The following is a 24,661-nucleotide window of genomic DNA, read 5'->3' on the forward strand; positions in this document are numbered from 1 at the left end:
GGGAGTTCACAGGTTGCATAATGTGAGGTGGGTGATTCGCTGCTCTCTGGCTGGGAATTTGAACAGTATAACTGGGGACAGGGAAGTAAGTAGCAGGCTACAGTGACTGCTCTTTTTTAAAAACCACTTTGCGGAACATATAAAGTGCTTCAAACTTGAGAGAAATGAGAAATATATGTAAGAGCATGTACTCATCCCAGATCAGCAACAAAACCTCCATCATGGCAATCTAACACAGTCCCTGACACGATGCAGTTATGATCAATGGTAGAAACAAAACTAATCTTTCTGGAGATTAATGTTTGAAATATTTCTCTGATTCAAACAAAAACAGGACAGATTCACCCTCAGTTACTACAATGAAGGGTGATAACATATTAAGTAAAAAAATAGTTTTACCATAGAATCAAAGCAGCTCAAATCATGGTTTGTCACTCACTAGTAAGTTACCCTGAGAAGTCACTTTCTAATTCCTGAGTCTTCTATGCTGATAAAGGAGCTGACAGTCTAATATGGGGAGTGCTTGCTAAGGCTTATAATCTCTGCACTCTGAAGAAAGAAGCAAGAGAATCAGGAGTTCAAAACCACAAGAATCAAGATCTAGGGGTGTGAACCAGTGGTTCAGCGGCTGCCTCACATGCCCAAGGCCACAGGATGGCTCCTCACTCAAGGGTGAGAAGCATGAGGAGGAATGCTCAGCACACTGTCACCCCTACGCTCGTCCACAGTACCACTGTCTTTTTCAGCAGTGGCTTCGAAGCTCCTCCAACACACGTCCCCTAGGCGCTATAGGTCCTATGTTACGAAGTACAGCTTGGATTTATTATAAGGTACCCGCACAGGAATGGAACTACAAATTCAACAAAACATTTCTTCTTTCCTTTTTCCTTTCTTGAGAGAGTAACTCTGTGCCCCAGTGTGGCTTGGAAATGGCTATGGTACTGAGGATGACCTTGAATTTCTGATTCTCCTGCCTCTGTCTGGGATGTTGGGAAAAGGGACTGCAGCTCCACTCCTGCTCTCTGTGGCTCTGGAGACAGCGCAGGGCCTCATACGTGCTAGCTGAGCACCCTACCAACTGAGCTATGTCCTCAGCTCCTAGCACATAGGTTTTAAACCACAACACCCGCACCGTCTTCACAAGACTGTAGGCGACAGTTACATTTCTATCACTTATTCTCTTCTTGTGGGACATGGTGTTGAACATGTGTTCTACTACTAAGATCCAATCCCGATCCCTTCCCAGCTACTGTCTAGACATTATAAAAACAATGGTGATTCTTTATAATTACTGAAGCGATTAGGATAAGCCCAAGCTAACATACTTATCTGCTATGAAGTTCCTTTTTCAGGCAGGATTTGAAAGTCGGATACTTCTGGACTGTTTTATAACCCTGTGGAATAAAGGATTACAAATGTCCAAATGTATACACAGCGCTGTTTAATTTATATGTTGACTATGAGCCAAACTTGTGCAAACAGCATGATGCTGGTCACCAGAGGCCAGGAGGGTTGGTAGACATGGGAACAAGTGAACCAACAGACATAGTGTTCCAGTCACACAAGAGAAACGCCTTCTCAGGATGGCCACAGAAGGGTGACAAAGCTAACACCAAGTGCATTTAAAACTGTTTAAAAGTAGAATCAAATGGCTCACACTACAAAGTGTGAGATTACGTCAATTAGATTATTACTCCACAATGTATTCATGTAACAAGATACTACATTGTATCCCATAAAAACACACAATGAGTGTATTTTAAAGAATGTGTGTAAACCATGTAACATGTAAACAAGAGAACCGTGATAGCAGCTCAGGCACACAAGGACTAGTGAAGAGAAGTGAGAGCAACTGTGCTTGGAGGGAAAACGGTGACAAAGGCTTACAGGATCGGTCATACTAAACCTTCTTACTTTTTTTGAAGAAACGGATTTCTCTGTTCATCCTTACAAGTGTCCCTAGTGTCCACTAGGTGGCACTCAAGTACAGCAGCAGTTTTTTCAAGATAGCTTGGGCAGAAAGTCATTCAACAAATCTTTGAGTTTCAGACTAAGAGGGTATTTTTCTATATATGGATTTTTCTACTTAAAGTGTTTATCCCTGACTATAGCAGCTGTTAATTTGAAAGGATTTTCCTCTTCTGTTTCTGAAATATCCATTAGGTATGTCAGAAGTGTAAATACTTATTAAACCACATTATAAACAAAATGGAAAAAAAAAAGATTTTGAGAAAAGGACGAATGAACTCTTATTGCTTTCTAGTATGTCGATTAGAAAAACAGTACAGGAAACAAAAATTGATTTTTGGTTTATTTTATACTATATTATAGTGAATGTGTACTGTCTTAAAGACTCAGTTTCCTACAGGAAGCATCTTAAGTGTAAGGAGGAGCGGGGATGTTTACTAGTGAGTTTGAAATCTAATGGGAAGACTAAATAAAACAAAACAAAACAAAACAAAACCAGCATACCCTTCCCCCAAATAGCAATAAAGACATCCCCCTAATTGAACATGAAAATAAATTAAACAATCAAATTTATTATATATTTAAAAATTATCTTTTATCACATTTTTTTTGAAAGCAGGTTGAGGGCCATACAAAGTTAAAAAAAAACACTTCATGTTTATAGCTTTAAAATTTCACATAAATTTCTTTTGCACTTAGACTTAAAACAAATTATCAATAGGCTTGAAATCTGCAGGCTTACCCGGAACCCTCTGTGGAGTCTGTCTTTCATAATCCCAATAAATTCTTTATAACTTAATTGGTCATCTTTGTCAACATCGAAAATCTTGAAGACAGTGTTCACCAAATGTGGTGAAAGTTTCAGTCCCGTAGCTACGTATACAGCACGTTTAAATTCATCTAGATAAATGTCATAAAAAAAGAAAAAGCAGTATTTTTCTTTAATCCATGATGCTAGTTATTGCAAAGGCTGTAAAAAGTCTTTTGTGAGCATGAGCCATGATGGTGCACTGCAAATGACTTTCATTCAGGGAGAAAGGGGACACTGTGGTTTACTGAAAAGAGCAAGTGAGGGCTCAACTGGGTTAATGCTGTCCTCCTACTCGAGGAACGTTGTATGAGCAGCTACTGTCAGGAGGAGAGACTATATGACAGGGTTTTACAATAAATATATCCCCAAGAAACAGTTCAGAGAGGAGACGGGGTTTGCGGAAACAATCATTTCAAAGGATCACCCAAAACGTGGTGGTAAAGTGCTCTGCGAATTTGGAGGAGTGATTAATTCTGTCGACAGTGTGGACACAGAAGGATGGAGGAAAGGGCAGGCAATGATTTCAAAAGGCTAGGACTAGGTGCTGGAGCCCAGCGTCACAGGACGGACCGCTTCAGCAGTGGGGATGAGAAATGGCAGCTGAGCAAACCTGAAGGCCACGTGAGTAGAGACCAGGGAGTGTGGGGCAGTGAGCAGTCTGCGCGGTAGAGCAGAGCTCAGAGGGCCTGGGAGGAGCTGTGGAGCTGTGGGCTTGGGAACCTGATCTGCTCCTACAGACGACTGGGAAACTGAAGAGTTGTGCACAGCAGTTGTTCGAAAGAGAGGCTGATTTGTTTTAGAGGAGCTTTCTGTGTATTCTAGGAAGAGCTGGTGAAGGAATGCCGCTTAGGTCTGCTGCACCAGCCTGTAATAAGTGTGCTGAAAGCGGCAGGGGAAAACACGTGGATATTGTTCCAAACATTTGAAAAAGTGACACGAAATTTCTCCTGTTTTCTAGTTCCATAAAATAAGAGAGCAACCTCTGCTCTGAACCAAATACATCGATACTTATTTCTTTTGAAGGAGTATATTATCCCAGTAAGATATTATATATCAACTGTGATATATATATATATACATATATATATATAATGTATAATATATTATGTATGTAGCTTTCACTTGTTGAGGCATGCCTTCCAAGGTTTGAACACAGTTTAGAGAAAGATGAGTCTGAGGGAATGTTCAGGTTTCTCTTATCCAATGATAAATGAGGCCACACAACAGATGCATACACAAGTGGTGCTGAGTGCACTGGCAGTGGGAGTTGAACCTCCGCCCTCACAGTCACTGCTCCCGTCCCTTCTCTGCCTCTGAGAGAAGTAACTGGCATCGACATTAGGGTGCAGTTTCACGTTCCCCTTCAAGTTGAACATAAAAACCTCCAGACGATAATCTGAAATCTAACATAATAGATTCTGGCAGAGGCAGGGAAATTGCCTTAAAGACATGAACAGAGTCTACACAGCAGGGTCCTTTTAGTAAGAACAAGGTTATAAGGGAAAGAACAGAGAAATATTTAGCTTCTTAGCCAACCTAGAAACAAAGACTGTGGCAGTCCCAAGAACACCAGTGTTTGAAGTTACATGACAGATGTGGTTTTTTGTAAATTAAAAAAAAAAAGATGTGAGGTAACCCAAACACAGAAAAACACACTTGGTGTGCACTCACTGATAAGTGGATATTAGCACAAAAGCTGGAACTAAGCAAGATGCAATCCACAGACCACAGGAAGCTCAAGAAGAAGGATGATCCAGATGCTCCCACTCCTTCTTAAAAGGAGAAAAACAAATCCATAGGAGGGGATATGGAAGCAAAGTTTAGAGCAGCGACTCAAGGAATGGCCATTCAGAGCCTGCCCCACATGTGGCCCATATATATACAGCCACCATAACTAGATAAGATTGATGAAGCTAAAAAATGCATGCTGAAAGGGACCGGATATAGATCTCTCTTAAGAGACACATCCAGAGCATGTCCAATACAGAGGTCAATGCTAGCAGCAAACCACTGAAGTGAGAACAGGACCCCCTGGGGGGAATTAGAGGAAGGATTGAAAGAGTTGAAGAACCTTGCAACCCCATAAGAACAACAATATCAAACCACCAGAGCTCCAAGGGACTAAGCCACTATGAAAGACTACACACGGACTGACCAGGGCTCCAACTGCACATGTAGCAGAGAATAGCCTTGATGGGGCACCAGAGGAAGGGGAAGTCCTTGGTCCTGCCAAGGTTGGACCCCCAGTGCAGGGGAATAAGGGGGAGCAGTAAGGGGGATGTAGAGGAGGAATACCCATATGGGGGAGGGGGTGGGGATCGGGGGGCTTATGGACAGGAAACCGGGAAAGGGAATAAGATTTGAAATGTAAGTAAAGAAATATATCTAATAAAAAAAAGATAATCAATTTTATGCATCACTCTTTAAAAAAACCCGTTAGTGTAAGTTAATGGCTAAGAGGTTCTGCTTATTATTTCTGGTTTCTGATTATGGAAAAATCATGAGACTTTCTGGAACAGTCAATGGCCAGCAGCAGCTTCTACAAGTAGACATCAGTTCCCTGATGCTACCAAGTAGTCATGAGGCTTCTTCTTAGACCTTTTACAATAAATATTATTAGTTCTTCCTCATAATATGAAAGGCCAAATATAAACCCAGTAAGAAATCAGCGTATTTCCTTAGACTCTGCATAATGTTAACTTTCAGAAGTGTTTGCCCGTAGAAATGATGAAGCCAGGCTTTCAGGTAAGTTGAGGCACCACCAAACACACCTCACTGTCTGTCACCCAAACCTCCGTGAACAAGGTAGGGCTGTTTTGACAATACATTTGGAAAGTAATTCTTACCTTGTCCTATAGAACGGCTTGCAAAGTTATACATATTGAGAGCTATTGCAAAGTCTTCTAAGTTGTTTAGAAACTGGAAAAATGACCTGAATTCATCAAATGTGATACCCTATATCAAGAAAATAAATGTAAAAAATTAGTATTGACAGATGAATTAGAATAAAGGAAGCACTAGGAACTGCAGTATATTTCATAAGAAACCACTTCAGGGGCTGGGGATTTAGCTCAGTGGTAGAGCGCTTACCTAGGAATCGCAAGGCCCTGGGTTCGGTCCCCAGCTCCGAAAAAAAAAAAAAAAAAAAAAAAAAAAAGAAACCACTTCAGGTGTGTTAGGAAAAATTTCTCCAAATAAACTTAGGATTTGGGCATACTTATTTCTATTGGGTAGCACTGTTACATGCTTTAATAAAAGTGACTAGAAAAGTTCCGATTATGATAACCCTCTAAATATCATTTATTAAATCTATAAAAGCCATAAGCCACATTTGCTTTGCATATTGATTGCTTCACATTAGGCCATCAGTATGCTTCTGACGACAATACAAAAATCCAACTGTCAGCATCAACTGTCATTTAGTTGATCTTCAGCCATGAAAATGCAGCCATGACAACAGGGAACGTGAAGTGACTACAGGAAATGACACTGAGGATGAAGGACCTGTGCTCAGAGCAGCCTGCTCTGGGAGATGTCAGTCACAGGCTAAGATTCTACCCCAGTTGTTACTTCAGATAATAGAACACTATTTGAACACTATAAAAACACTGTATCTCTATTTTGGATATAATCAATAAAATTTAAGTCATTAAGCATACAGAAAAGAAGGACAGGGGACAGAGCCCTCAGCTGCAGCCTCCCGAATCCTGGCTTGAGCACAGGGGAAGGGAAGAGGACCATTGATGAGGGTTCTGGGCAGCCCGGGAACTAACTAGGAAGATAGTTTTCCAGGCCCCCAATTTAAAACTTAGACATGGCAGCAGCTTCCTGTCCATCTCAGTAGCTCCACTGGCAGGAAATCTAAGCCCCTTCTCTTTCTGTCCATCAAGTTCTATCAGACCTGACACACAACTTCCTCATCACCTTCTCCTCTCCTGGTTTATGCAATGTCTTTACCACTTTTTCAATAACCTACGTCCGCGCCCTCCCCAGGCCCTTGCTGTTTGTCCGCTGCTCTCCTGTCTACAACACTCTTCATGAGCCCAGCTCACTGCATTCAGGCTCTGCTCAAAGCTCAAAATCTCTCCACTACAGTGGCCTTCTTTTCCAATCTCCATCCTTGTCCTGTCCACCGCATTTGCCTTTATCTGAAAATCTCTTTCTTATTACTTATTTTGCCCTCCCAGCAGTGTACACTCCTACTAAAGAGGGAATTGCCAATCTTGTTTCTTTATCCTTTGTTCCTATAATAAGGCTTGTAGATAGTTAATATTTGTGAATGGGAATGAAAGTAGTTTAGAAATGTGAAATGCCATTTGAATATCGCCTTTCTTTTCTTTTCTACTATGATGGAGACAAGGAAGAGTGGTGGGCGGAAGGGAGAGATTTAAGAAGAGTACAGTAGAAGAACCGCTGCCTTAGAGTCTTGGGTTTGAGTGGACAAGTACCTTAGGTCCTTAGTACCTCCTTTCCCAAAAGAAAAATGTCAGTGCCTGCAAGGTTCTTCTGAGATCAAGCAATCGCCACACTGAGTCCACGATAATGTGATTTTTTCTACGATAGTTATTGTACAGATACTTCTTCAACAGTTTAACCTGATTTTACAAAAGCTGAATTTAACTTCAGATTTTATTTTGGATTAATTTTAAATATAAAAATTGTAAAAATAAACTGTGAAAACTTTCTATAAAGTCATCCTGCAATTTGAGCTTCTAAGTTAGTTTTCCAAGTTTCCACTTAGAAAAAGAAGACAGATGAAAGGTCCTATGTAACACTATAGAAGCTTAAATAGCACAATGATGATTTTATCTCTAGGGAATTATCTACTGGTCGGGAAAACACAGCTCCATGGGTAAAACAGATATAAGTCACTTGATTAAAAGATAATGTAACCAAGTGCATCAAACCCCTCCCTGCCCCTACATCCTTAGGGGATTCTGAGAATTGTTAACTCTGGCAGTGTATCCACTCTAAACAAACTCAAACTATTTGCAAGTTTTCTTCAACAGTTTAACCTGATCCTTCCATAAACACAAATAGAAGGCAAACAGCCCAGGCTTAAAGGGTACTCGTGACAGCAATTCTATTTGGTTGCAGTGAAGCATTCAAATACCACTAGATAATGCAACTGCGCAAAAGGGCTGACACCACATTTGCTACCAAGCAAATAGACAAGGACTTGTCTTGGGTTCTTAAGCATTCATGCCACCAAAAGCTGCTGAAAGGCCTCTTCAAATGTAGATAAGATCATTCACTCATCAATGGCACTCTTCAAATGACCTTTTATTAGAGGTGCTATAGAAATGAACAGTGGGTGACAGAAATAATGTCAATACCAGCTGCCTTACATGTTTTGGTACTAGTCAAAACAACAAAATTCTCTTGAAAAACAATAATAGTCATATTTGAAAAAAAAACAAACCTAATAGCCTTAAAGGCTGTTAAGTATTTCTAAGAATAAGAATAATGACCTCCGCTTGAATGTAATGTATCCAAACACTGGTTTTAATTCACAGAGGAGCTGGATTAATAAAGTTATTTGATAAGTCATTACAAAACAGCATTTACTAACTAGTGTGTTTCAAGATAATAGCTACAACAAAATAAAAGATTAAGCACCTTTTCTTCAGGTATACTGTAGCGCACATTTTCCAAAAACACTGATGTATTTTCCACATTAGTATACCGTAGAAGAATATGGGCAAAATCTTCTTCACTGATAGTATTCATTCCATTAGAGTAGGAAAGAAATTCTATTTCTAGAACTTCTGTTTGTAGATTATCCATAAATCTGTGAAAAAATAATGAAAAATAAGCACGATAAATGGTCAGACATATTTACCATCCTAGGAAAGGTCATGTGGAAGTAATTTATTCATTACTGCTCAGTGGCTGTGCTACCTGAACCTCTCTCTTAGGTTTGAGCTGCCTGCCTGCCTGCCTGCCTGCGTAATGGTTAACAACATCTCGTGGGGTAGAGATGATCCTGCCCATTTCTCCTGTGGCTTACTGAGACTGAGGGACTGACTGAGGCGATCTCTTCTAAATACCCAAGCTACAATAATCCCTATGTATTCATTTTTATCTGTTAGCTGCTGTGCATCGCTATGACTACCCCTGCAGACAGCAATGCAGTGCACACCACAGAGAGTATTTTCCACTGAGACCAGAGCAGCACAGTTTCACAGTATTAGATTATTCCCAAGATCCCCGGACCTTAGCAGCATAGTAATTTTAAACAGAAACTTAGCTTACCTATAAAAATCTTCAAAGTTGAGCTCAGCTTTTCCTTTCTTTCCAAAAAAGTGTACAAGAAGTGTAGTATCTGCTACTAAGCTTGTGATGTCATCAGCACGCTGAAAAACAGAATTTCAAATTAGCAACAAAAACAAATAAAGAAACAAACCCAAAACAAGACAGCACACTAAATATTCTTCCAAGAATTTTATCAAAAACGTTGTCAAGAAAGGCTGAGGTGGACTGGTGGTGAAGAGCACTTGTTGCTCTCCCCGAGGACCCAGCTTTGTTTTCCAGCACTGACCTGACGTGATGGCTCCTAACTGTCCACAACTCCAGGGCATCGCATATCTTTTCCCATCTCCACATGCACAGTCACATAACACGGCACACATACATACACTGAGGCAAAACACTTTTACATGTAAAGTAAACCCAAGAATGAAAAGGTACAAACATTAGAATGAAGAGAAAGTCAATAGTCATGGGTGTAACTATAGCTAAAATACTCAAAATTTCAAAACAGAAACGTGAGCAATACTGACCTTTATTTTTGAAAATGCCCATCAGTTATATCTTAAAAGCATTCTACCTAAAATCACTATGCATCTAGTGTACCTATCCTGTTGACTATCTCAAGTAGTTATTTAGATATCATTTAACTATGCCTCTTTTATTTAAGTAGTTAGGCTTTTTCATAAACAACCTGAAAAATTCAATTGAAAGCGAGCTATTCTCCAAAGATATTGACTTTCTGGAAATGACAGAGAATGAGCTCAAACTTATAGAGCGGCTTTCTTTAACCACACTGATTACATTACAACAATATTAAAATGTGTGGTAGTGTGTTTAGGAAGAGGAACCACAGGAGTAATTTATCTCTGGCACTGTTTTCAAAGACAAGCATCATATAACTTTTGAATGGTCACGAAGTTAATTCCACGGGATTTTCCCTTCTTCACTCAACTTAATAAACTACAGTTCAATAAACATATTCCTAAGTGATTATAGTTCTCACAAAATAAAATTGCTTTATGTAACTTCCCACTTTACTCCTTCCTTCGTCTTTCCCTCCTCTTTCCTTTGTCATCAATCATAACTACTTCATAAATTCAAGGACACAATTCAGGAAACTCAAATAATTACAACTCACAGGAAATGTAAGAAGATACCGCAGTGCCACCATTTTCAACACTAATGTAAGTGACTGTGTACATCCGCTGTGATGAGTTCCTGAGATAGAACTTATTAGAGTCAGGAAGCAGGATGTTCCTACAGAAACGATGGGTCCAGCGGTAGCTCTATTTCATTTATCGTCCATAAGATACATCTGGATATCACTCTGACTCCTCGAAGCCTTCTGCCCCTTCTTTCACAGGGTAGTTGCTCTAGCAACATTAGTAGGATCTTCCTTTCCTTTCTCCATGTGTCAAATACTTTCCTCTAAGAATTAGTCTGCAGCAGATACTAGATCATCGGTTTCCCCTTGGATGTCCACCTTTTACTCAATTCAGCTGCTTTCCACCAAGTGATCCAAGCTACTTAGATCACTCATATCTTTCTTAAGAACTTGACTTCTTGAGCCACATGTGGTTTCACATGGCCTTGGGAGGCTAACATGGAGGAATCAGGAATCTGCATCCCAGGAGCTATTACAGGAATCCCTATCTCAAAAATAAAAAGGTCAAAAACTCCTATCTTGTAGAATAAGTTAAAATTATTGAAATTCTTTGGTAATTACCCACATGTTCTGTTTATAATTAAATAACTGAGTATGGGTTTTCTTTCTGGTCCCAGTCTCCCTTCTAAACAGTTTGGGAGAGCTCTAGTACTCACTCTCCTCCTCAGTGGTCAGAGCCCCTGAGGAAAGCTACGTCCCACACTCCCATGCCACCACCTTCCAAAGACTGGGAGGCAGGCAGTCCCACCCGGTGGCTAGAGGAGAAAGAAATACAGGTAGCCAAGTACCACACACTCTCTTTAAAAATATTTGCTTGTAAAGCACATTATGAATGTTGAAGGATGAGAGAGGGACTAGCCCTTCTTCCAGTGTCCCATGTGAGGAGAGAGTAGCCCTGGAGGGACATCATGTCACCACTAACTGGGTGGATGAGGCATGCAGTTCTAATGGGGCTAGGACAGGCTTTAACATCAGAGGTCTTGACTTCAATGACCTTTTGGACCTTCAGCTTCTGTATCTGAAGACAGAAATAATCCTGTCTATACTGACTTGTAGGAGAAAGCTACAAGATGCAGATAAAGTGCACACATGTTCCTACTGGTAGTCACAGCTGCAAATACCAATTTATTTCGCCTCAAAGAGTTTAAACATAAATGGGGTGCGGCAGACATCTGGAGGCATGCTCAAGTTGAGTTTAAGAATGGGCACTAGCCTATTAACACGAAAAACCAGTGTACCTGTCTGCAAGCTACAAAGAGGGAGCAGGTGACAGACTTTTTCCTTTTCTTTAATTGAAAAAACTTTTATGCATATATTCATTTATATATTCTAATCATATTTTACTATTTGTCAGGTTTAAAAAGTTGAAATATGACTTAATTGACAAAAACTTTTCAATGAAATGGAAAAATGGGTTTTTCATGGAACACTCTTACTTGTTACTGAATAACAAGTATTGTTATATAAATCTGAAGACAAAAGACCGTCAGAATGAGAGGCTGCAGGGGCACTATGCTAGAGGGCACCAGCACATTCACGATGCCAGTCTGCGGTGAGACTGTTTACACAGGCTTCTACAATGACCTCACTTAGGCTGTTCACTGAGCAGAGCAGACCTTCACTTACGGTTTTCAGTGTCCAATCTTATTAGCTTCAGGTTGCGCTTATTCAAGTAATCCAAACCCACAGAGGGATAAGTAACAGTTTGACAGCAGAAGTGGGGGTGGGGGTGGGGAGGAGGAAACCAGAAAATGGAAATGGAGACCCCACTCCCATGTGAAGCTAAGCATTGGAGCCATTGGGAGAGCTAGGCCAGTGTCCTTGGCATCATGACAGTTTACAGAGTGAATTACAAGGAGGTGGAAAGAAAAAGACATTACTTTATTTCTTTGATTCTTTTGCTTACTGTTAAAAAAAATGAATTCAGGTGTTTCATAACACAATGGAAAAAAACCCTCAAAGTGAACAGAGACCCTCATGGTCATTTAGACATAAGTTGACTATTTTTTTAAGCTAAAAATGGTGCTAGGTGGGAAGGAGCTTGGTCAGACAGAGTGTGGAATAGGGGTGTAGGTCAGCAGTGGTGTGTGTTAGTATGCTTCAGAGCTCAGCACCGGTAATAAACACATGGCCAAAGTTACCTTAAATCTCAAAATTTGTATAAAATACAAATTTATCAAACTATTAAAATAAAGTTTTAAGACAGTCTCTTAAACAACTTTCTATTGATTACAATGTAAAAAAAAAAACCTCACTCTCTAGGCAAAGGGGGAATCTTCAAATTTAACATAAACAATTTCTGAATAATCCAATGGATAAGTTATTCCTTATACCACACAGACATTAAATTTTATTTGTAAAAGTCAAAGTCATCTTTAGATTCCTGGTACTAACCAACTGTTCTCAATGCTGTGTGATATACTTGTCATATTACATACACTCTGAGTAATTTTAGGCGGACATTAGTGCCAGCTGTTCACACATGCAAATCTTCTTTATATAATTTTATAGTAATTTTAAAAACATGGTTTCCTCTTTATAATTTAAGATGCCAACAGTTTACAGCAGCTGTTAAAAGAATGAGAAAATGAGGGGTTAAGCTCTTATTTACCTATTATATTTTAAGAGTTGTGTATTATATGCAATGAGAAGTATTTAAGTACATTTCTAAGCCTTCCTTCTGAACTAGTTTGTATCTTGAAATACAAATACTATAAATGATTCTTTTATACAAGTTGTGACTTGTAATAAATTCTCATTTTTTATAATGGAGTACAGTAACAAGGGACTCTCCAAGCAAAACACCTCCTCAAACTTTATTTATAAATGGAGAGAACAAAAAAAATCACAAATAATTGGTATTTATTTTAGATATTGATGCGAGTATGTGTGCGTGTTACATACACACACTGCCAGAGCACATGCATAACATCAGACATCAATCCTAGATGTCTTTCTTAAACAGTATCTACCTAGTCTTTTAAGACTGGGTCTCTCAATGAACCTGGGCTTTGCCAATGCAGCTAGACTGTCTGCCTAGCAGCATCAGGGATCTGCACTCCCATCTCTTCCTCCTCACTGCTGGCTTTACAGAATATACTATGTGCCTGTGCTAGGCTTTTCCAGGAATGCTGGAGGTTCAGCTCAGGTGCCCATGCTTGTGTGTCAAGCACTCCAACAACACTGTATCACACACACACAATGTTTTACTTTTTGAACTTAAAGTTTTGATAAAATATCAGACACCAAGTTTAATATTAGATATTTAAATTCCTGTTGATGGTGGCACTAAATAGCGGAGTAGAGGCAGTCTATCACAAGTGCAGCAATAAAGTGTCCAGCAGTAAAATTTAAGCAATGAAAAAACCAAATCTGAGTTGGTTTGATTTTTATTTAAACATGGGCTTAAGTTAATATAAAGATAAATTTCCAATTCTTTGACTGAATTTCACATTTCTACATCTCTTTCCCGTAAGCTGCTCACTACTAGCTGGGGAAGTTAAGTGTTTAAATCTAACATAAGAGCAGTCTTGCTTTACAAAATGAAGAATTTAGTATTTCTATGTAACAGTTATGTTGTAGGATAGTAAATTTACAAATCTGTATTACTACTTCAAATTTCTAGGAATTGATCCTTAATTAAAGCTAACTATTATTTTATTTTAGGTATATTCTGATGTTATGTTTTATAAAATAAACAAGTTCAATCAACACAGATAATAACTGACATCCCCTGTCAGTACAATAAACATACAATATTCTTTCTATACAGTGATTATACGGATGATACGTAGTACTTATTAATTTACTAAAAAAGTTAAAAGAAATAGAAAAAGAGTACATTTTGGGCTTTGTGAATCTGAAACCAATTGAATATCAGATTCACAAAATGGCATCTAGTACAGGAGTATGAGGGCCACACGGACGCTTCCTTATACCTCTGCAAGGTCTGAGAAGAGCGCCTGGCTTGTGCTACGTCTCAGGGTATCCCAGTAGCTTCTGGAGACAAGTTCCTCAGCATCTGGTTTAAGTACCTGTAGAAGTTTTAAGAACAAGCACATAAATCTACACAATGGTCAGAGAACACCTTACATGCTTTACATCTCTTCTAACCAACCACAGACGGGAAAAGAGCCCATTGGCTTACCTTCATTGTATTCTGGTGCACACAACAGTACTACATTACACAGCCAGCAGCCCATGGCGCTTTCAGAATGAAAGGCTGTATAACCTGTTTCTAAGTACAATGTGGCTATGTCAAAAAGGCTCAAACTCTGCAATCTTGCCTGCTTTTGTTGAGACATAAGTAATTCTATGAAAGTATGACATAAAAAATTTATTTAAACATTTTGTGAAATGGTATATGGAAACAATTTTTTTGATTTGTGGTAACCTCTTAAATGCATATATAATTTCAAAATTAGTTGTTTTCTCATCCATCTTGTTAGACTAACACAATCAAAATAAGTTCATTCTTACCTTGTAGATACAAACTTAAATATAAAGTTTGTGAAAATAAAATATAACTGTTTAAGTCAAATGATGTCAACCTATTCTAGGATTTCATGGGTGTGACGACTATGAAAGATAAGGTGCATTTAATGTTCACAGGGGCAGGGCACTCCTTTCCCCCTCAGTATTGACTTCCATGAGGGAGTTTCTAAGGTTAAAAATCCTACCCTGAAACTCTAAACAGAAATATTATAGTCAACTATTCCACAAAATACAAACAGAAGGAACACTACCTAATTTGTTCTATGAAGCCACAATTACAGTGATACCTAAACCACACAAAGACCCAACCAAAAAAGAGAACTTCAAACCAATTTCCCTTATGAATATCAATGTGAAATTACTCAATAAAATTCTCTCAAACCGAATACAAGAACACATCAAAATGATCATTCACCATGATCAAGTAGGCTCCATCCCAGAGATGCAGGGATGGTTCAATATAAGAAAATCCATCAATGCAATCCAAACTCAAAGAAAAAAACTACATGAACATCTCACTAGACACTGAGAAGGCATTTGACAAAATTCAACACCTCTTCATGTTAGAAGTCTTGGAAAGATCAAGAATTCAAGGCCCATACCTAAACATAGTAAAAGCAATAAACAGCAAACCAGTAGCCAACATCAAACTAAATTGAGAGAAACTTGAAGCAATCCCACTAAAATCAGGGACCAGACAAGGCTGACCACTCTCTCCATACTTATTCAACATAGTACTCGAAGTCCTAGGCAGAGCAATCAGACAACAAAAGGAGGTCAAAAGGATACAAATTGGAAAGGAAGAAATCAAAATATCACTATGTACAGATCATATGATAGTATACTTAACTGACCCCAAAAGTTCCACCAGAGAACTACTAAGCCTGATAAACAACTTCAGCAAAGTGGCTGGGTATAAAATTAACTCAAATAAGTAGCCTTCCTCTACTCAAAGGATAAACAAGCTGAGAAAGAAATTAGGGAAATGACACCTTTTACAAGAGTCACAAATAATATAAAATATTTTGGTATGACTCTAACCAAACAAATAAAAGATCTGTCTGACAAGAACTTCAAGTCTCTGAAGAAATTAAGATCTCAGAAGATGGAAAGACCTCCCATGCTCATGGATCAGCAGGATTAATATTGTAAAACTGTTCATTTTACCAAAAGCAATCTATAGATTTAAGGCAATCGCCATCAAAATTCCAACTCAAGTCTTCATAGAGTTAGAAAGAACAATTTGCAAATACATTTGGAATAAAACCCAGGATAATGAAAACTATTCTCAACAATAAAAGAACTTCTGGGGGAATCACTATCCCTGAACTCAAGCAGTATTACAGAGCAATAAAAGTGATAAAAACTGCATGGTATTGGTACAGAGACAGACAGATAAACCAGTGGAATAGAATTGAAGACCCAGAAATGAACCCACATACCTATGGTCACTTGATTTTTGACAAAGGAGCCAAAACCATCCAATGGAAAAAAGTGAGCATTTTCAGCAAACGGTGCTGGTTCAACTGGAGGTCAGCATGTAGAAGATTGCAGATGGATCCATTCTTATCACCCTGTACAAAGTTTAAGTCCAAGTGGATCAAGGACCTCCACATCAAACCAGATACACTCAAACTAATAGAAGAAAAAGTGGGGAAGAATCTCGAACACATGGGCACTGGAGAAAATTTCCTGAACAAAACACCAATGGCTTATGCTTTAAGATTAAGAATCGACAAATGGGATCTCATAAAACTGCAAAGTTTCTGTAAGGCAAAGGACACTGTTGTTAGGACAAAACGGCAACCAACAGATTGGGAAAAGATCCTTACCAATCCTATAACCGATAGAGGGCTTATATCCAAAATATACAAAGAACTCACGAAGTTAGACTGCAGGGAAACAAATAACCCTATTAAAAGAGCTAAACAAAGAATTCACAGCTGAGGAATTCCAATGGCTGAGAAGCACCTAAAGAAATGTTCAACATCTTTAGTCATCAGGGAAATGCAAATCAAAACAACCCTGAGATTCCACCTCACATCAGTCAGAATGGCTAAGATCAAAAACTCTGGCAACAGCAGATGCTGGCCAGAATGTGGAGAAAGAGGAACACTCCTCCATTGTTGGTGGGATTGCAGACTGGTACAACCATTCTGGAAAGCAGTCTGGAGGTTCCTCAGAAAATTGGACATTGCACTACCCAGCTATACCTCTCTTGGGCATATTACCGAAAGATGCTCCAACATACAACAAAGACACGTGCTCCACTATGTTCATAGCAGCCTTATTTATAATAGCCAGAAGCTGGAAAGAACCCTGTTGCCCTTCAACAGAGGAATGGATACAGAAAATGTGGTATATCTACACAATGGAATACTACTCAGCTCTCAAAAACAATGACTTTATGAAAGTCATAGGCAAATGGATGAACTGGAAAATATCATCCTGAGTGAGGTAACCAATCACAGAAAAACACACATGGTATGCACTCATTCATAAGTAGATATTAGCCCAAATGCTTGAATTACCCTAGATGCACAGAACACATGAAACTCAAGATGAAAGACCAAAATTCGAATGCTTCACTCCTTCTTTAAAAGGGGAACAAGAATACCCTTGGCATGGAATAGAGAGGCAAAGATTAAAATAGAGACTGAAGGAACACCCATTCAGAGCCTGCCCCACATGTGGCCCATACATATACAGCCACCCAATTAGACAAGATGGATGAAGCAAAGAAGTGCAGACCGACAGGAGCCGGATGTAGATCGCTCTTGAGAGACACAGCCAGAATACAGCAAATACAGAGGCGAATGCCAGCAGCAAACCACTGAACTGAGAATAGGACCCCCATTGAAGGAATCAGAGAAAGAACTGGAAGAGCTTGAAGGGGCTCGAGACCCCATATGTACAACAATGGCAAGCAACCAGAGCTTCCAGGGACTAAGCCACTACCTAAAGACTATACATGGACTGGCCCTGGACTCTGACCTCATAGGTAGCAATGAATAGCCTAGTAAGAGCACCAGTGGAAGGGGAAGCCCTTGGTCCTGCCAAGACTGAACCCCCAGTGAACATGATTGTTGGGGGGAGGGTGGTAATGGGGGGAGGATGGGGAGGGGAACACCCATAGAGAAGGGGAGGGGGAGGAGCTAGCGGGATGTTGGCCTGGAAACTGGGAAAGGGAATAACATTTGAAATGTAAATAAGAAATACCCAATTTAATAAAGGTGGAAGAAAAAAATGCTAAAAAAAGAGAAGAAAATAAAAAAAAAGAAAGAAAGAAAGAAAGAAAAAATATGGATAGAGTGGGACCAGATCTTGGAAGAATTTGGGGAGATAAAAAAAATATGGTCAAAGTTTATGGAAAATGTTAAAGGGATTTAAAAATAATAGTTATTGAAAATAAAACCCTTATAAATCATAAAAACTTCAATGATGTAAGTAAGAAAAAACTTTTTAACATGAAAAATAATAAAAATATTTAAAAGCAGAAAGTATACATAAGGCACTGCAATAAGGTTCAAATAAATAACAAACTCAAAGTAGAATTTAAAAGGAAGAAATTTTGAGCAAATTTAATATCAGCGCATATGTGTAAAAGTTAAAGAAGGACATGAGGTGTACACTTGTGACCGGGCTCTAAGACAGAAACGGAGCAGACAGCTCTGCTGCTTCAGTGTGTGAATGGAAGGCAGCACAGAAAGACTTCCTGAAAACATCTCTGCGTGAGCTCAGCTTTCAGGCCTTAACAGTAGAACACACTGAGTGTGGACTTTCAAAGAGAGAAAGGAACATATGGACTTTCAAAAGAACTTGCAAAAAGGATGGACTAGGCAGACTGATATTCTGTATGTTCTAAATCTAATTCTATCGTCTGTCTGTCTGTCTGCCCACCCACCTGCCCGCCTACCTACCTACCTACCTACCTACCTACCTACCTACCTACCTACCTACCTACCTACCTGTCTATGTATGTCAAAGAGGCTATTTATTAGTGGAAGTCCTTAAACCTGGCAGATTCAAGAGTTTCTACATCTCTTTTTTAGCAAGGTCCTATTCCCACAATCTGCTAATGTCCTGTCACTGATATTTGTGATAGACAGGAATGCAGAGAAGGCAGACTTGGCAGTGGGGAGGGAGGACGGAAAGGTCAAAGGAAGTTCTCAACTAGAGATTCTTCCTAGAGATACTGATCTACCACTGAGGTAAACAGAATGATGGTGACCCAAACTAAACAGGCCAGTTCTTTACATACTTAAGCAAACAAAAACAAGCAAAATAAAACCATCTTTCTATTATGTTCTATTGTAACAATTGATAATTGTGTCAAAATAACAGCAACAAAACAAAACAAAGCATCAAAACAAGTAATCTTGGAACTGTAATTCAATGTTGTATTGGACTAATTTTCTCCAGGTCTGTCAAACACTCAGAGAGAAGCTACAGGCATAGTGGGCCAAATGAATGTCCATGAAAGCATCAGAAAAATCTTAACAGAGAAAGATGGGAAATAACATTCAGGTAAAGAGGTAAAGACAGCGAATTCCAATAATAAAGGGGAAAAAACAATTTCCTATTTTGGAAGCTCAACAAATCTCACCATGGACAAAAGCAGGGCAGAGAGGCACACTGCAGCAAGACTATAGAAAAACAAGGGCAAAGAAGACTTAAAATGACATTTTGTGGGGGCTGGAGAGATGGCTCAGCAGTTGAGGACACTAGCTGCTATTTCAGACGACCCTGGTTCAATTCCCATCACCCACATGGCATTACAACATTACAACTATCTGTAACTCCAAGATTTGACCCTGAAGGGTCAAGCTTAACATTACAAACTCCATTTTGCTTTCAGACTCCACTTTATGATTAACTTGCCCTCTGAGTAAACTTAGCTACTGGAAAAACCTCAACTTGTCCCAAGAATCATGTCACCCTGCCAATTATCACAATTCCTCTGAGCAAACAGCCACTTTACTCCTAGCAACAACCACCCAGTTCTTAAGGGGAAAGTACCTAATATCTGACAAGTAGATTTGATTAGGCTAGCCACCATTGTTCATATCAAGCTGAAATCATTACTAGCCAATACAGGAATGGCAAGCAAATGCTAACCAATTCCCAAGTTGGAAAGAAAAGTCCCTCACCTTGATACAGCAACCTGATAAATAGGCAAGGTTTATACTGGCTCAGCGTCTTCCACTGTGTTAGAGAGGGTGCAGGGTTTGAGTTCAAGCTTCAGTAAAGACTTTTGCTTTTGCATATGAGTTAGACTCCTGGTGGTCTCTGATGGTCAGTGGGGACCTCACCATCTGGGCATAACAACACCTCCATACAGACATACATTCAGACAAAACACCAATGTACATAAATAAATAAAGATTTTTTAAAATGACACTGTCTTAGGGTTTCTATTATTGCACAAAACATCATGATCAAGAAGCAAGCTGGGGAGGAAAGGGTTTACCCAGCTTACACTTCCACAGTGCTGTTCATCACCAAAGGAAGTCAGGACTGGAACTCAAGCAGGCCAGGAAGCAGGAGCTGATGCAGAGGCCATGGAGGGATGTTATTTATTGGCTCGCTTCTTCTGGCTTGCTCAACTTGCTTTCTTATAGAACCCAAGACTACCAGCCCAGGGATGGCAGCATCTAATGGGCCGGGCCCTCCCCACTTGATCACTAATTGAGAAAATGTCTTACAGCTGGATCTCATCAAGGCATTTCTTCAAGGGAGGTTCCTTTCTCTGTGATAACTCCAGCTTTTGTCAAGTGGACACACAAAATCAGCCAGTGCACTCTGCTATACTCCCAGATCAGTGCCTTGCTCAGCTATCATGAGAAAAGCTTCCTCCTGCAGCAGATGGGAATTAATGCAGAGACCCTCAACATGTGCAATGAGTGAGTGACCTTGGGACACTCTGCTAAAAAGGGGATATCTTTGTCAAAAGTGACATAGCCTGATTTTTGTCTTCTTCAACTCCAATGTGTTAGTTTCTAGTTTAGGTTTGCTACTTTATTATTATCCCTTAAATCCCTGTATGCTTTCTAATGCGGGAGAGAAAGGCACTTGACTGGGATCGGAGGTGATGTGGAGAGGAACTGGAATGAGTAGAGAGAGAGAAAGAGAGAGAGAGAGAGAGAGAGAGAGAGAGAGAGAGAGAGAGAGAGAGAGAGAGAGAGAGAGAGAACCACAATAAGGGTATATTAAGCGAGGAAAAAAAGTCTGTTTTCAATGCGGGAGACAGGAACTAGGCTGGGAGGAGACCCAGGTAACCTACAGAAGAAAATTAATTATATTCAGAGCTGACCCTTTAATTTCAATTATAGAAGTCCAAAAACAGTGTATAAATTTTATCATCATTTGCTGAGAAGCATCTTTTAACTTACAATAAAGATATTTTCAGAAAGAGGTTTTGTTTGTTTGTTTTTCTTTTTGGTTGTAATGGGAATTGAACCCAGGGTCAATTGAACAAGAAAGCTCAACAGTAATTCTACCATGAGGTATACAGCTAAGCCACCATTTTCCAATCTCCAAGGGACTCTATCTTAAGGATGCATTTTATGAGTATTAGATTATAAGGCTTATAAAGGGGTGAGAGTAAATTAATTATGAGCACTGGTAAATACACATAAACATACATGAGTGAATTGTATGCATTCATAGGCCAAAAGTCAACATTACTTGTCTTCCTGTTTTACTCTCCACCTTATTTTTTTATGACAAGACACTGTACTTGGAGTTCCTCAAGTCTGCTAGACTGGCTGGCCCATGAGCTCTAGGGAGCAATCTGTTCTTGTCCCACATTCCCCTGTGCTGGGGTTACATACATGTCCCACCTACTTGGGCTTTATGTGGACTCTAAGACTCAGAACTCAGAACAATAGACACTTTATAAACTGAGCCGTCTCCTTAGCTTCAAAACACAAGTCGAGTAAGGAATGGTAAGTACGCAGCTGTGGAGGTCTGAATATGCCTGGCCCAGGGAGTGGCACTATTAGGAGGTGTGGTCTTGCTGGAGTAGGTGTGCCTTGTTGGAGGAAGTGTCATTGTGGGAGTAGGCTTTGAGAGCTTTTTCCTAGCTGTCATCAGATGAAGATGTAGAACTCTCAGCTCCTCCTGCACCACGCCTGCCTAGATGCTAAGTTTCCACCTTGACAATACTGGATTGAACCTCTGAACCTGTAAGCCAGCCCCAGTCAAATGTTGTCATTATAAGAGTTGCCTTGGTCATGGTCTCTGTTCACCTCAGTAAAACTATTTACATCACAAAGTAACCACACTAATGTAAATTAATTGAATTTTCTAATTAAAGAGGCGCAGACTATATCAATCAGCCAGGAGAAAAGAGACCAGTACATTTCACAAAATATACCATCAAAATTTTCCCAGTTAATGCAAAACTGAAAAAGACACAGCAGGCTACGCTGACAGAGGCCAGGAAGTAGTGCTAGCTTGCTGGATGAGAATAAGTGAAAAGGCCAGAGCAAAGCTAACACACTTAAAGAGTCTCAGAAATGCTATTGTCTTTGGCTTTGTATTGATACTTGCACTGATAGTAAAAATGACTAGACGTCCTGGTAACTTCATACAAATGAGACAGTGTCATCAAAGACCAAAGCAACTACATTCTTTAGTGCCACACACTCACAGCATGAGAAAAGAAGACTCAATTTAAGAATAAACTCGCTCGGATTTCCAATAGCTGGGGTGACAAACAGGAAAAACTCATGAGGCTCTTCTGCTGCATACTCAGGGGTTGGAATTGCCCAGCAAGAGGACATCTGTGTGACAGTCTGTGGCACGAGTTGAGGAGCCGCTTTCTTTACAAACAACCATTTTCACTGGATAGAACAACTAATAAATCTACTGTCTGAAGCAGTAAAGGAGATCAAGCTGGGACTATGTACAAAACTCCATGAGCAGAACTAAGGCCTATTTTTCAGATTGCACAGGGAGCAAAGCAAAGATCTATCTATAAACCACAGTTGCAGCAATCATTTGGGAGAATTATTTTTGGGAGAAGAATTATGCCTGGGAATAGTATAAAGGGGATTGTGGGAAATTGCAACATTTTATATCTTGAACTATTTTATAATTATTCATTTTATTTGTATTACGTTCTTGAGATAAAGTACATTTTTAAAATTAGGAAAAGCTTCATTATCATTACAGGGAATGATAATAAAAAATAAAATGTTAATTCGAAAGGTTGTCTATACTGATAACTAAAGGTTTTATAAGGCAAAATATACCCAGAAATCTAGTACAGTAGCTACCAGAAACTAGGTTAAGGCATAATTAATTTATATTCTTACACATGTAATAATGGTTCAAAATAAGTAACATAAAAATGAAGAACATTGTGAGTAAATAATAAATTCATAATTATAACATTTAGTTTAGTTTTAATATACCAATTCACAGTCAAGCAGACACAACTGTCAGTAAGGACAGACAAGACTGAAAACACATAATTAACATGCATGGTAATATATATGTGTAAATATGTACAATATATATTACAACTCGGCATCCAAAACTGGAGAAGACATATTTTTAAAATAAAAATTATTTATGAATAACAAAATGTGCAAACCGCATTTCAACATATGATGAAATACCAGTGAAGTGGTATTAAAAATTGACACCTTTTCTGATAGTGATAACATTAGGGGAGTTAAACTTAATATCATAAAATCACATAAGGGATGCTGAAGTCACACACCCTTGATGTCTGAACTGTTGAATTGCTTATTCTTTTCAACTCTTTTGTATTTTTTCATCACTGTGGAAAAACAATTGAGACTTGACTCCATGCGGAATATAAAAAGATCTGGGTTATCTGGAGTGGAAAAGCTACTACTAGGGTAACTACTATATTCAGACACAGGAACAGCCTTGAGCTTTCACTGTAGCAGAAAGAATGAAAACAGGCAGAAGTGACTATAGCGGGTGCTATCTTGGAGGGTGATTTGAGAGCTCAAAGGGTTTGTCTGTCCTCGTGTCCAGACAACATCTGGTTTCCCAAAGGCACTTAGGGAAGTCATTCCTCACAACAATGTTTCTATTATACAAAAGCTTGTAAAAAAAATTAAAGAAAATTTTAAGAGTTATATTATATAATCACTTTGAGTGAAAATTAAAAGAACATGAAATTATAGCATATTAGCATTTGTTTTACATAAGGACAGAAGCTGTCCTCAGTAAAATGAAATGAGAAATTTGCAAACCAATAAAATAAAAATAACAAATATGTTTCCTCATCGAGGATAATTGAACAGAATATACCATTTAAATCTGGCTATTGAAAATATCTTAATGGCAGTGACTGTAAAGTCTATGAAGTTTAAACTATACGGTTAACTACTTAAAAATGAAAGGAAACATTGAAACTACTACAATTAAAAAGTGATTCCCACTGTGACAGTAAAAATTAAGCCATAAAATCATAAATACTACTAATTGTATGTTTAAAAGTATATATGATATTATAATGTGAGATTTTCATTTTATAGGCACTTACAAATATTTAAATGATTATAAGAAAAACTTTTAAAAGTAATTAGAAAATTTCTCTTATTGGGAAGCAGCAATAGATTTTATAGAAAATGTTTCCAAATTTCTTAGACAAACTTAAGGTCTGTGTGGGCGCCCTAGATTTGCCTTGCTCTCCAAGCATCCCGTGTCATTCCTTGTGAGTAGGCAGGACACCCTGTGCTTATTTGATGTTGAAACCACCTCCAGGATGCTCAAATCTAAAATAAGTGTTTCTATAGTTTATAGTAGCTAATTAAACACTGTCCCCCAAATTCAAGGGATTTTTCAGGTGGGATTTCTACAGTTTGAGGAATTCTTAATAAGGTTGACGGCTACCTAGGAAATTAAGTGAACTGCAAGTTTATGGGACAGGGTCAGGTTCTTCTGAGAGGTTCTTATGTCCTGGGTTAACCAATAAGCTTGTTCTC

General features: G+C 38.9%; 1 protein-coding gene across 5 annotated transcripts in view; it reads right to left on the bottom strand.

The window, feature by feature from the left end:
• The window catches only part of Micu3 (mitochondrial calcium uptake family, member 3), an 89,601-nt gene that overhangs the window by 3,181 nt on the left and 61,759 nt on the right, over positions 1 to 24,661 (bottom strand). For all 5 annotated transcript variants that reach the window (XM_039094721.2, XM_008771293.4, XM_006253200.5 and 2 more), the window contains 6 exons: positions 14,135 to 14,230; positions 9,035 to 9,135; positions 8,399 to 8,570; positions 5,626 to 5,734; positions 2,711 to 2,868; positions 1,326 to 1,394 (listed from right to left, as the gene is read on the bottom strand). In XM_039094721.2, coding sequence (XP_038950649.1) covers positions 1,326 to 1,394; positions 2,711 to 2,868; positions 5,626 to 5,734; positions 8,399 to 8,570; positions 9,035 to 9,135; positions 14,135 to 14,230 — 705 coding nt within the window. The remainder of the gene's footprint in view (positions 1 to 1,325; positions 1,395 to 2,710; positions 2,869 to 5,625; positions 5,735 to 8,398; positions 8,571 to 9,034; positions 9,136 to 14,134; positions 14,231 to 24,661) is intronic.

Source organism: Rattus norvegicus, chromosome 16 (assembly GCF_036323735.1).
Source record: "Rattus norvegicus strain BN/NHsdMcwi chromosome 16, GRCr8, whole genome shotgun sequence".
NCBI lineage: Eukaryota > Metazoa > Chordata > Mammalia > Rodentia > Muridae > Rattus > Rattus norvegicus.